The 14,283-nt window shown below is 43.8% G+C and overlaps 2 protein-coding genes across 6 annotated transcripts in view; one reads left to right on the top strand and one right to left on the bottom strand.

Moving 5' to 3' along the window:
* LOC135391436 (uncharacterized) overlaps nucleotides 1-13,040 on the bottom strand; it is a 67,165-nt gene extending 54,125 nt beyond the window's left edge. For 2 of the 5 annotated variants that reach the window (XM_064621690.1, XM_064621692.1), the window contains exons 1-2: nucleotides 12,806-13,040; nucleotides 8,287-8,423 (exon numbers count right to left, since the gene is read on the bottom strand). In XM_064621690.1, the coding sequence (XP_064477760.1) occupies nucleotides 8,287-8,423; nucleotides 12,806-12,940 (272 nt within the window). In that variant the 5' untranslated portion in view covers nucleotides 12,941-13,040. The remainder of the gene's footprint in view (nucleotides 1-8,286; nucleotides 8,424-12,805) is intronic. The other 3 variants (XM_064621694.1, XM_064621693.1, XM_064621691.1) reach the window with 2 other exon arrangements.
* LOC135391435 (uncharacterized) overlaps nucleotides 6,471-14,283 on the top strand; it is a 70,999-nt gene continuing 63,186 nt past the window's right edge. The window contains exon 1 of the mRNA XM_064621689.1: nucleotides 6,471-6,681. The gene's annotated coding sequence lies outside the window, so the exon portion shown is untranslated. The remainder of the gene's footprint in view (nucleotides 6,682-14,283) is intronic.

The raw sequence follows: 14,283 nt of genomic DNA, 5'->3' as shown, positions 1-14,283 counted from the left end.
CACCACTGCCTGAACAGAGTGAGCACAAACTGGATTATTTTGTTAATTCCTTGATCTTGGAATGTACTTATTCCAGAGTTTCAAGAGGTAGTGCTGGCGAATTTCAATGTACTACGGATGGCACTCCAGCAACAGGCACAACTGCTGTCAACTCTGCAGCCTTTGCACACCACACTTTCAGCGGGAGCACCACTGCTACCCCAACCACTGAGCACAGTGGAAGAGGTTCAGAAGTTTGAACGTGAGCTCACGTCTGACACCGAAAAGAAGTTGGTATGTGGCGACGGCCCAATGCTTGATTGCCGTAAGGCACATCTCATATGCCATTGCTAGTGAAATTAAACATTGTCCGTTTTATTCATTTATTTTATTTTATTTTATTAATACCCTTAAGGCATAGTAATTGAGAGCACATACTGCTGAACTCATTTAAGGTTCACCAGTCTATGTGCACTCACTGCTCAGCGGTGTATATGTTGCTGTGTCTTGTCTCAATTCGCAGGTGCTGGAGCTTACACTGCTTGGTGGTGGGACTGTGACGTCTGCAGTGAGGAGAATTATGCGTTACCTACTCACGGATGACGTGGCCCAAATGTACAGCTGGGAGGGCCGGAAAGGGAAGTTAAAGTTTTTGGACCTGACCTTCTCGGATTTGATACTGCGTGAGTGCTGCTTGAAAATCCTGTGTTACAAATTTAAATCTTGTTTATGTGCTGTGTATGATAAGGGTCTTGATAGCATAGTGCATGTGTCGACTTGCGTGAAGCTCTCATGATTCATCAATCACAGGGAGTCTACCAACTAGAAAACCGGATTGTCTGTGAATATTAAAATGCTACTGGAAAAGTCAACGGATTGTCAGGGTATTTGCCAGAAAGCAGCTGAGGTCAGGGAAAGCAGTGCAGTCACAATGTACAGCGAATCACGTGTGCCGATCAGTGGTTGAGCGGCCACGCCACGGCAACATTGCCACGAATTGCGGTTCACTAATATGACAAGCACGGAGGCAGAAAAGTAGGGCAGCCTCACTAAACTCAATTAGTGACCTGCTTTGTTAGGGTTCTGTATCAAACAGAGGTAGTGGAGTAGGGGCCCAAGAGTAGGGCGCCAAGTTCCCTTTTGTTTTAGTCAGAGAATTCGCTTGAACTCGTCAGTGAAAATCTGGAAAAGTCAGGAAATTTGAAGACTGTAATTTGGTTGACACTTCGTATTGTCACCTTCTCATATTTCCTATGAATTTTGCAACACTGGTTTAATATGCATATTTCAATATTCAAAGCTAACAAAGCTTCAAATCTATTGTAATCAAATGATTTCGGAAGTTCGTGCTGATCATGATGCTTCATGTTCATGAGCTGATTTTCTCTCAGTCAATCTGAGCTGATTTTCTTTCTGCACTTAGGCGCACTCCACGCACAGAAGAAGTTTGTGAAAGCCACACACTTCGAGGTCGAAGCAACAGTGAAAGATTGGCTACGCCACGCCCCAGAGAGAGCAAGAAGATCGAAAGGGAGTCCAGAAACAGGTATTGGCAACATTTTGTACGCTTTATCCCAAATAAGCAAATATGCCCAGTTACACTACTTAGACGAAGATGAATGGTTAGGTGAATGTCTGTTAACTCCAACAAAGACCCCTGGTTACCGGGAATAGGAAATATTGAGAATCCTTGCTGTCTTATAGGCAGTGTGCAGTGTGACTGCCGCGCCGCCATGCGGGAGACAACCGCAAACGTGCTGGGTGTCGTACGTGGCTGCTTCATTGAGAGATGGGCAAATCCACAGGGGGTGATCATTCGTGTTCATTCATCGCCGTGTTTCACGAAAAAAGGAGTCTGAATGCTTCTCGCCACACGTAATGACATGCTGGAAATTATTTATGTGGAAATCAACGGCGTTCGAACACCCGACGCCTCCAAACTGTGCCTCGCGTACAAAAACCGCCCTTAGCATGAATGGCAGCTGCGAATTACGGTCTGCACTTTCTATTGCATTTTACTCTGTTTCTTGTGAAGGAAGGAGAATTCGACATTGTGGTGGAAATTTGGGTTAACTGCTGTGAAAGGTGCATGCCACCAAAAGTGGAAAAGATTTTGCGGTTTTCTTCTTCTGGCAATTGACTTATCTAATTGTGACTCAAAATTTTTTCAAGCAAGGCCACATGAGTAATTCACAATAAACATTGGACGATATGCTGCTCGACTAGCTATTCGACAAAAAATGTCATTAAAACCTAATACTTTTAGAGAGTTTTTAGAGAGCCTGCAGCAAAGCTAACAACACGCTATGAGAAGGTAGGTAAAAAGGTTGCAATGAAATGTAAAGGTCGGCGCGCGTAAATCGATCTAATCTAGCTAGTTGAACTCCAAGTTAACAAAGTAAACATAGCATTTTTTAGTCCATCACTTTGTAGTATTGCAATAGGAACACTTCCCATTTTTGCATTGCATGTGCGAGAATTTTACATACGAAAATTGTCGCTTGAGTAAGCACACGTTGTGCTTCGCCTTCGCCTGAAGCGACGCAAGTGACTTTGTTTTTTGAAATTTCTAGCACAGTTAATCGCATTAGTACAATTAACGCGTGACATTAGCACAACCTGCTGTAGTGAATGGAAAAGACTTTGTGAGTGTTAATCAACGGTAGCACATTCTTGTGTGGTGCAGACTATTCTCAAGAGTTAAACTACCTTCTCTAGACATAAGTGCAGTCTCCCTTTCTGAGAGACCCAGTCAAGTTTGAGCACCACGAAACAGAGCCATCCAATCATATATTGTTATTGTGGATATATTGTTTCTACCTTACCAGTATCATTCATTTCAGTTACTTACGTTTTACCCTCACGAAGAAGTGCCTGCTCGAAAACTGAACACACTAGTATATCTAATACGACCGGTGGAGCATCGTCTGCTAGCACTGAACGTCTCCTGAAGCGTTTGCGCAGTTTATCCACCAGGGAAACGAGCAGCAGTGCCCCTATAAGGGCTGCACAGTGCGTATATGTCTCGCATGCATTATGCTCTCCTTCTGCAACTTTTCATGAGAGAGAGAGTACATGTTTGGTTGTAGAACACAATGTGCCCACCAGCTACATCGAGTTAAGTTTGTAATGTGGTTTAGCTACGGGCAGAACTTAGTACATATCACCAGTGCATAGAATATACAAAACTCGATAAATACAGAAACATAGTATGTAACAATGCATCACATAATATGAAGCTGAACAGGGTGAAGGATCATGTGTTTTGTGTGTATGGACTATGGAGGGGTAAAGATAAACTCTACAGACACAAACTATGCAAGTCTGCTCTCTCTATGCAACTTCATCAGCTGCTATTTGCCGCCATTCATTGCAGTGCATGGCATCCTGTAAGTATTTAACTCTGACATTTTTTTCCCTTTCAGCATCGGCTTTAACAGCCTAAATTTTCGAGTGACCACGGAAGAGTGTTTGCACCCACCTTTGCATGGAACCGTCTTGTGGGCACTGCATTCATTTACCAGGCACCATTCGATCAAGAACAGTGCATGGCTGAACATGTGACTTAAAACAATGTTATATGCACACAATGTGCTACCTGTGAGTGAGATGTGACCTGCACAATCATCAGCTGCACAAGAAAGCATCGGGAAATGCGGGTCATCGCCTACAAGACCATTACCATCTTTGCACTCAAGGATTACATAGAAATCGTAACTAAGGAAGCTTTCTGTATGTTCCTGTGTTTCCTCCACCCTCCTTCCAAACCTGAGTTGCACATGCACAGGTGTAAGTCCTTCATATCATGCCCGTCAGCACTATTTGGTACTGATAGCATTGTTCTTCACAAAGATTGTCTTATATATTCTGGTGGGTGTGTCTCATAATTAACATTGCTAAATTAATCATCTTTTGTTCGAAAAAACAAAAACAAAAAAACCTATTGAACACATGAAGTTGCGATGTGGCCAGCGTGAACGTGATGTAATGTTGTAATTAGTGCAGATGTTAATGGACTTTGATGGTTAATCGTTTTAATTAGTGGTTTGAAATGCAGAGCTGTAGGGCATAACTCAGAGGTGTCGAATGAAAACTGATGGATGGAAGAGGATGTGAAAGTGCAATTTTTTCTACCATTCCACAGAGTGTGTGACTGCTGCACGATATGTCTACTATATTGCAGGGTTTGCCCATATAGTGTAACAATATGGGACCGGGTGTGAGTGCTTCATGATGTGAAAAGCATCCTGACATCAGTCTGCAAACGATACGACCAAGAGGGAATTGTGCAGGGTGCTGTTCTTTTTTTTTTTTTTCAATTTCGTATTTCTTGAACTGTAGCCCTGTGTGAAAGGTAACTGTCAATGTGAAGTAACGCACCATGTTTTGTCAGTCGAGGTGAACTGGCACCATATACCCCCCCCCCCCATTACATTTTTCTAAAAAATATCTGTGATACGCCTGCATAGCTTATGCCAAACTTTTTTTCATTTTTGTATACATGTGTTGTCAATAGCACAACTAGTCTCTTAGTGTTCATCTTTTACTCGCAGACTTTTCTGACTAACTGGCACCAGGTAGTGCATATAGTATTCACCAGAAAAATATTGTGATACCCTGCCAATATTGTGCATTGTTTTACATTTTATTATACATGTTTAATGTAAACCTGTTATGTACCTGTAAACCTTTTAATAACTGGTGCCATTGTAGTGCTCATATTCTGCATAGAAATATTGTGATACCTTGCGCCAGCAGTTGTGCAATGGTTTAGTTTTGATAACCTGTTCCTTTTAATAACTAGCGCTAGGTAGTGCTCAAATCGTCCATGTCAACAAAAGTACATGATACTCTGAATAACTGATATCACTTCTAGGAATTGATATGTTAAGGTGTATTTTTATTATGTTCAGGTAGTGTTCCTGAAACATCTGTGATATTATATGAAAAGCTTACAATTTTGTGTGGAACAATAAAGGAAATGTTACAAAATGTTTGTCGCATTTTGCATGAATTTCAACATAAACTACTATAAAATATAAAAAAAACAAGAAGCATGCAATTGGGGATATCCTCTCAACGTCCAAATATCCCGTCGCGATATTTATGGGACGTTTGTGAGACGTACAAAAGTGAGTCTTTTGCTAGTCCTATGGATGTACAAAAGACTTCTACGGGCTCTCTGGGCAAATCCCTGGGATATCCGAACATCCACGCCGGGATGTTACTGGGACATCGCTGGGATATCTGTGGTTTGCTGGGGTAAGTCATTTGTCATTGCTTGATGCCTTACAATGCCGCATTCGCTTCGTGTATTGTCAATAAGTTGCTTAACAGTTGGCGTAAATCGGGACCGGAATACGCTGTGACCGAGAGCGACAACGTAGCTTTGCAGATACGATGGTAGACTATATTTCTTTTCGTGAAACAATATCATCTAAATGTTATGATTAAATACCCGTTCACGTCCTACTGTATAAAGGTATGACGCTACTGTAAGTCTGATTCTCGGTGATTTCGCTCGTTTCGTCCGACGTTGACTTAGTAGCTGTCCTGTACGCAGCGCCAAAGCCAAGTTTATCAGGCTATTCGGCCTGAATATATCATTGTGAAGTAGCGCAATAAAAGGTATTTTTTCTACTAAGGTCGCTCATCACACCCCATGGCTGTGAGCTTCTCCCAACCCTACCACCGTTCTTATTTTTCGCGTTCAATAGCACCTTTATTCTTTCTATTTACATTGCAGCTCTCACATGCATAGCTGTATATCTGATACTAATTTTCATTTTCCAGCCAGCTGCAGTCTCCAATAGCAGTCCTTGCCAGAGGCAGACCGACATTATCAGGCTTCTTCAAGGAAATTCCGGAGCAATATTAATGTCACGTTGTTTTCGTTACCGCAGTCATGCTGTGTACGTCTTGCTTGCATAACCGTATGTCGCACAATAAAATACTTCACGTGACAAAAACAACCAAGGCACCGTCGTATTCCTGTAACTCCACTGCATTCCGACAAACGCGAACCACAAAAACAGTGAATGAAAGAAAAAAATGAACAACAAAAGAAGACGGGAAGCAGAGCAGAGAGGAGGAAAGTAGTGAGAGAGAAACGGATATCACGTCATTTACGTCATTCGCGACATAATAAAAAAATATATAAAAAATAGGGTGGCTAGTCCTCAGTCATTGGTCCAGCTCCGGAGATCACGTCAGTTTGCAGCTACAATAGATTTCTACTACAGCTTCGTGCCCCTGGCGAGAGTGCGCACTACGCAGGCGAGGAAGCGCGAAGTTCCGTTTTCAAATTCCGGCAACCAATCCGAACACGCCTCTGGCGTCTGACCAATGGAGAGACACGGATTAAGCCCGTGCGCAGTAACACGCATTTTCATACAGATTTTGCAATAGCTGTGTGTGTGTGTGTGGGGGGGGGGGGGTGACCCGCGGCCGTGGCGCATGCGCAAAGACGCCCTGACCGCACCAGCGCGACTGCGACTGCGCTGGTCTGAGTGCTCAAGCGCGGTCGCCAAAAAATAGGACATGTTCTACTCTGCGCGTTGAATGCCGCCGGCCGTGCTAGCCGCTAGATTATAGAGGGTGTGATTTTCCTTAGGCAGCGCGCGGACGCGCAGCACAGTTTCGTCGGACTATATCTGCACCTTTTTGAGTGAGGCAACATGGCCCATGGCAGATAAGGCTTAGGTAAGTGGCACATCTTGATGTTTGTGGCATCCACATCCTGACAATCAATACTGCACATAAGGAAATATTTACGTACGAGGTGGTTCTGGCACGCTGTTCCCGAGCCCGATATTACGTGCCGGCTCTTTCATTTGAAAAAAATCATCAGATTTCCCCGAAATTCAACCCACGTAGCAAAACGTGTTCGGGAATATGCAAGTACCTATCATGATAATTTGAAGGGGCACGGTGCACCAACACAAAAGACAGACGGAACGTGGCGAGCACGTGCTGGGTAAGAACTACAGGAAATTTAATGAAGACACCAGTATGGTCACTACACCAGAAACTGCACTGCATGTTCTGTCCCCTACTGCCTTTTTCCATGGTGCACTGTGTTCCTTCAGATTTTTTAGTATACAGGGTGTTACCTTTTATCTGCAACAAATTTTCATAAAAACGGGAGTTACCTCAGGGCGGTTTTACTTTTGTCATTGGATTACTCGACGGGGCTGCTACTATAAGATCATTTTTTTTCTCAATTAGGGGACTAATTAACAGATATATTTCAATCAACTTTTTCATTACTGACTTTATGGAGCAAATTGCAATTGCAATATTCAAGCCTGATCACCGCATAATCCGCTCGAACCAGTGATACAGTAAAGTAATCTCGGCGCGTGTTATAGACCCAAGTATTTCATCTCGGCCCTCCGCTGGAAACAGAAGGGGATCGCCAAAAGAGCGCCGGTGACGTCGATATAACGTCAGAGAAAAACGTCATACCCCAAGCAGCAAAACGTACTGAAAGTGTAAATAGGGGTGGACGGGTAGCTGGAAGGCCTTGAATTGACTCGCGAAAGTAAAAAAACATTGATAAGGCACATACCGTCCACCCCTATTGCACTCGACTTTCAGTACATTGTGCTGCTTGGGACCTGATGTCGGCAAACCCTTATCGCGGTATGTTTCGCAATATTTGTTTTGTTTTTCTTTTTTCTTCCTTTGGTTCCTTTATGTGTTCGCAGCCGCTTCCCGTATTAGTCATTTCATCCTGCGGAACACGGCTCTTGCCTTTCCCCGGCATGATAAGCGCTGGTACGTAGTGGTGAAGCGCAAAGCTCATTTCAAGAAAAAAAAAAGAAAAACAAAGCAAAGTCCGTGAAACATCACGACATTACGTTTTTCTGTGACGCTAAGTGAGGGCGGAGTATCGCCGTCACTGTCGCTCTTCTGGCGATCACTTAAGGTGCGCAACAGACGGCAGAGCTCAAATATTTAGGTCTGCAGCACGCGCTGCTATGACTTTCACGACGAATATTTTCGTGCTTCGTCAGTGGTTCGAGCGCATCGTGCGAAGCTCAGGCTTTAATATTACAATTGCAATGCGGTCCCTAAAGTCAATGATTAAAAAGTTGATTAAACCATATGTGTTAATTAGTTCCCTAAGTGAGAATACACGCAGCTTCCTAGTTGCAGCCCCGTTGAGTAATCCAATGGCAAAAGTAAAAGCGTCCTAAGGCAAATCCACTTTTTATGAAATTTTGTTGCAGATAAAAGGAAACACCCTGTATACCAACTTGGTGAAACACAAATAGTTATACCTTCACCACATTGCTTACGTACCTGCGGTGGACCAACGACTGCTCAGTACGTCTCCCCAATGCTGCCACTTGCCTCTGGTTCACGTGCAGGCTGCTCTCCGTATCTACTCCCAACAATCTCCATTCGTCATCTTTGCTTCTTTTCTTGCTTCTGCACCACTGAAATAACGCCAGTGTCAATTCATTATGACGAGGAACGCGTGTCCCTGAACATGATTTTGAGTAACACCCTCGTTTAACAAAAATATCGCTTTCACGTCTCTAGTTTAACCTTGCAGCTACTTTACCAACGTTCCCGAGTAATATGCGGTTATTATTCGGTTATCGAATTTTGATGCGCACAGATTCCATCGTGGCTCCGATCGTTTGAGCGTAAATTCGCATATCGTAATTGCACCAGCCACCTTTTCTGCAGCCGAAGTTACAGCAATTTGTATCAGAGGTACTCGTAAAAGGACACATACTAGACACATAGTATATGGGGCCGGTTGGTACATATCCCTTGGCCTGGCGACAACAGAAGAAGGAACGAGACAGCGTCGCCGCTGTCTCGTTCCTTCTTCTGTTGTCGCCTGGCCAAGGGACATACTAGAATTCGGTATAGACGACGACATTTCCCTGAGCTTTGGATGGAGTAAACACACACACACACACACATGACCCTATGAAGCACCATGGGTGACACACCTATGGGCGTGTTTTAATCCATACTCAAGCTCGCCGATTTTTCTGTTACATCAGCTTGCATGCATTGTAGTGCTTTGTTCAGCGTTCACTGCTTTTTATCAGTTACGATACAAAGACAATAAGACTGCAAATCGTACTTATCGAATGCTTGAGACCGGCAGCGGCTTTGGACACGGAGGAACACGAAGTGTTGTGTCTGTTCCTTCGTGTTCCCTAGTCTCGGGGTTTTACGTTATGCTATGTTGAGTTTTCTTAAGCACATTTCGCATGATATATTTCGGCACGTAACATATGTACAACGGGTGTCAAAAAGAAGAAAAAGTGCATGTACACGTGCCTAGGGACTGCAACCGAAACGGCTATCGGTTCTGTCACAGTACGACAAATATTTGCGTTAGGTTTTGACTTTTTTGCGACTGTCGTTTCCCATAATTTGATCGTCGCGGCTGTGTTTTGGTGAGGGAAGGAACTGAGACAAGAAAAAACATCCAGGCTCAAAAAGAATTGGGCACTTCTGTAAAAGAACAGTAGGAGAGGAAGGCCATAAAAGGGGGAACATCGAAGACGGAGGACAGGAACAACGTGCAAAGCAGGGGCATCATTTCTCAAAACGTGCGACCTTTAATGGATTTTTTTTAGCTTTTTCTTTTCCTCATTTACGTAGTGAAAAGACGGTACCTCTCTTTGTGTTTTCAATGTATGCACAGAATCATAATAAAAGCTCGTGTATGGACATGTGCTTGGGTGTTGCATGACCTCATCTGTCTCCTCTTACCATGGGTTCTTCCTCAGCTGAACGGCAAATAACATACAGCCAGAAAATTAAGTGCAATTTATTTGGTGGTCCGGAGCTGATGTACACGATTGTAGTTGCATAACAGTATTAAACGCACAAGAAAAAATACAAGAAGTAGCATTGGTAACGTGATGGGTAAGTTCTATAATTAGTGTAATGTGTAATATAGTGTAATAAATTTTGTGGGTGTAAACCAATTTACACAACTCGTGTAGTATAACGCAGTTTCTGTTACTTTTACAGACTAAATGCTAGGAGGACTTACGGCTTTTCTGTTATTTTACGGACGGCGTCTGGGTTATGTTTTCCTGTACTTTTCCCGTAAAACATAGAAATTTTTTAGGGTGTGTCCCTTGCAGAAAGGAGGTCACAACGGTGACACGACGCCCCCGATCTTCCTTTGGCTCAGTAGCGCCACCTGATATGCAATTCGAGAGTACTCTCACGAACCTGTGCGTGGTCTTTATACACTGCAATTATTAAATTAGCTGCAAAATAGCTTTCTAACTTTACCGCTCTCTAACCGAACCTTCGTGTCGCGCACGAAGGGGATATTGCCGTGGGAATATTGCCGATAAGGGAATATTGCCGTGGTCTAATAATGGTTGACAAGTGCTATGTTCGAGGCTGAGTCTTTTCTCCCACAAAGGATATACATCACGGTACTTTTCACAAGCAAGAGACGCCATCTGCGCATGCGTGGGGTTGGTGTGGGCAAAACACACTCAACACCGCGTGGGGATGCTTTCCGGAACTTCGACATCGGCTGTGTTGCACTGCTACACCGCTCTCTGGTGTCTGCTTCAACAATACCCGAGAGCTCTCAGGAATCAGTTAACGTCGCTACACGACCAAGTTGTTTATGAACGGATACAACATAACGATCCCTTTGCGCTGCGCGTCGACAACTGGACAGCCCAGCAACAAAGCATTGTAGTTTATTAATATTGTCGCCGGGCGAGTTCAGTGCTGATATTGTGCAAGAGTACAATTGTGCAATGCAAGGATACAATTACTTCACCTTAGGCGAGCTGTTTGATCGGGGCGTTTCTGGACACAGCGCTAATTTGCTAGCATGCACCCATTCATGTTAGCATTGTTTATTTGTACACAGGTATCGTGAAGGAATCTCACAAAGGTGATGTTGCGTTTAATCTTTCCGAAAACAGAATGGGAGTCTTTCCCTTTAAAAGCTGCGATCAAACGAATTCTTCGTTCTGCGTTACGCGGAAACTGATAAAAAAATGATTTTGCCACCCTTTCCCCATCCGGTTCAGTACCTGAAGGATAATTGTGCGAAAATGATCACTCCAATTACTCCAACTGACTGCTGTTTTGCCCGCGCCAAGAAGACGATCTAACTGGCTGCAGCGCCACCGCTAGAGTCTGACATCAGGCTATGGTGATCAGGCGCGCGAACTGGTCTATAAGCAACCTTCTCTTCCTCAGTAAACGCCGTTCAGAAGGATGTCCTTCTCTGGAAATGCCTGGTCTCACCGTGTGTCAGGAGGTGTATTAGACGATTTATGTATTTATAGAGTTCCAAGCCATGCAAGATCTTCCGGAACAACATCCCCCAGCAGCATAATATTTCTGCATATTTTGTACATATGTGAACGTTTCGAGTCCCGTATTTCCATGCGTACTTTAATGTATCTGTGTGCTCAGAGCCCTGGAGTTTGTATACAAAACGACAACAAGCGAGTCTAACGGCACAGTAAATCATTTTACACCTTTATTTGCTCAAACAAGGTGTATTCTTATAAAAACACCCTTTTCTATTCCACAAAGAGTGCAAAAAGTGCATTAGTAAAGGTGTAATATCGACATACACCACGTCTTCTCCAATGTGGATCATTAAGGGTGTAAAGTGGGGTGTTGAAACAGGTGTTTTCCGTCGAATACACGTTTTTTACACCCATTTGAATTGGGAGTATGGTGTTAAAAATTGTGTTTTATTTAGTGAGAGAAAAATTATGCTGGTTTCACAGCTCCGCTCAGCAAGTAATCACATTATAGACGATAACCTGAGTTAAAAGCACAGTATTTGACAGGGAGGGATATTAGAAATTTAGCTTATACCTTTGACTCGTTGCAAGCGTGGGTGTTAATTGCAAAAACACATTCCCGCCACCGTTACAAACGTTTCCCGCCCCACCAAATGTAACGAACGTGGCCCACCAAATTTTATTTCAGTATATGATACATCCGACACGCCAATATAGGCTACTGAGGGTGCCCCATGTCTATTTATGCCTCTGCACTTACGTTGGTCCCACAGTGTTAACAAGCTAACGAGGCGTGCCTGCGACGAATTGCACTCCGGTTTAGGTTCTACAATGGAACCACGGCTGGAAGTCTACCGCGATCGCGGTGCAGCTTGGCATAGAAGCAAGAACGTTGAACTGTATGTCACGTCCAGTGGTGTCGGTATACTGCCGCGGAAGCTCCTATTACACTATTTGCGATGGAATATTCGCTAGCAAATAATTCCATCATAAAGGGTGTTTTCAATAGAATACTCCCATTTTAAGGGTGTTTTTGTTTTTAAACACCCATTATAACAGTGTTTTATTAGGAATACACTTAACTAAAGGGTGCATTAGAAAACACCCATCATTTGAGTGTAAAGGCAACACCAAAAGGTGTGCGCCATGGGACAAGCCATTTACACCAAAAAAGTGTAAAAAAGTTTACTGTGGGACGTTGCTCATGAGCGGGAGTCACAAGAGAACTATTTCGGAAAAAGAACAAAGAAAAAATGCCTACGAGTCATGGTAATAATGATTATTTGGGGGTAGATTTACGAGCCATAGCACCTTTTCAACCATATGCATCAGTTGCTCATCATCACAACGCGCAGGGCAGACTCACGATACGTTCAATGTGGAATGTCTCACACGGTGGGTACGCCGCATGCAGTATATATCTACGTAGAAGTAGAGGGAAAAATTTGCGACCAGGTAAGAGAGATCAGTCAAATCAGGAGTCGTTATATCAAATCCCTGACACCAACGCCTATCGAGACGCTTAGATGGGATAGAGAATGCGACATCACCTTCGGAAGATGATTCTTGAACCCATGAGCATCCCCTTCTCGGTGAGCACGGCGATCTCGAGAACGAGCACGGGGTGTTTCTTTCAACGTAGAAAGGGCGAGATCGCAAGAAACGTTGTCGCAAGCCCCGAACATTTGTGGAACGCCAGTCGTGCACTTCGTATAACACAGTGGTCAAAACGAGATGCGCGTTCATGGATCTTCGTCTTCTATTTTCTACTTTTAAATGGTTCTTCAAACTTAGATAGTGATGTTAGAACAGGAATACACGGGTCATGCGTTTTTCGATGGATCCCGACCTGACGTTCTTCCCCTACCAGCATTTACTGCTTATCTGCATTCTTGCGACTTTGTAGTTAATGATGGTGTGAGTTAGTAGTCGCCGGAACTCTCCACTGTCTGCAAAATCTCTGTATGTCTGCGGTATCTAGCTAGCCATGCATACGAGGCCTTGACGACACAGAGAGCAATCCGCGAACGACGTACAGCAGGTGAAGTCATGGCTTCGCCGCACGAAAATCAAGTGGATTTCGCGCGACATTTTAAACGAACAGTTGGAACTGACGGCACATGATGTACTTCGTTCCGTGACAGATGAAATCCGTGAAGTGAGACATTACGCCTTGATCATTGATAAGACGACAGACATATCCGTCCAGGAGCGCGTGTCAATATGCTTCCAATCAGAGCAAGCAAACTTATAAATTGAGGTGTTGTTTTGAAGCTTTTATAGTACGGCAGACACCAGAGCGACCACCCTCTTCACCATCTTTGAAAGATATCCAACGCCGATACAATCTTGCTACTGACAAGTGTCGCGGTCAGTGCTACGACGGTGCGGAAGCATGAAAGGGCAGGACAGTGGACCTCAAGCTCTGGTACGACAGGAAGAGCCTCAAGCGATATACGTGCACTGTGTCGCACGTTCTTAACTTAATACTACAGGACATGAACCAGCGATTGGACATGCGTCGTGATTTCTTGGGCGCCATTGTAGACTTTATAACTTAACTTCGTCATGTCCTCTGCAAAGCGCCTCCATGCATTCCAACAGTGTGCTTCACTAGTCCATCATACGATGCCTTAGGAAGAGATACGCCCTTCGATTGTGCAACGTATTATTATAAATTGCTAGTTTTTGTTGTACGTTTGTACATTTTTTGTCACTGTAAAGCGCAAAAGGATGTCATTCATTGGTGGTTAAGGAGGCGGAAGAGCGCCCGTTTGCTCTTCACCACCACAACAAAAATAGGTAACATTACAAATGACCAGCTTCAGTGGCAGATTTTTCTCTGAAACGTGTCCACTCAAGGTCCCAAAAGTGGTAGCACCCATTTTTGATGCCGACGGCGTCCTAACTGAGAAGTTACGTTCTTTCACGAAACTCATTTAAATGTTGATGTAAATAGAGCACCTCCCATTCATACAGTGCGCAGCTTGCAGATTATTTAGATCGGGGATTTAACTGAAACACCCTG

The sequence above is a fragment of the Ornithodoros turicata genome, chromosome 4 (genome assembly GCF_037126465.1).
Source record: "Ornithodoros turicata isolate Travis chromosome 4, ASM3712646v1, whole genome shotgun sequence".
Classification (NCBI taxonomy): domain Eukaryota; kingdom Metazoa; phylum Arthropoda; class Arachnida; order Ixodida; family Argasidae; genus Ornithodoros; species Ornithodoros turicata.
The sequence above is the reverse complement of the archived record's forward strand: the minus strand, read 5'-3'. Positions and strand labels throughout refer to the sequence as shown.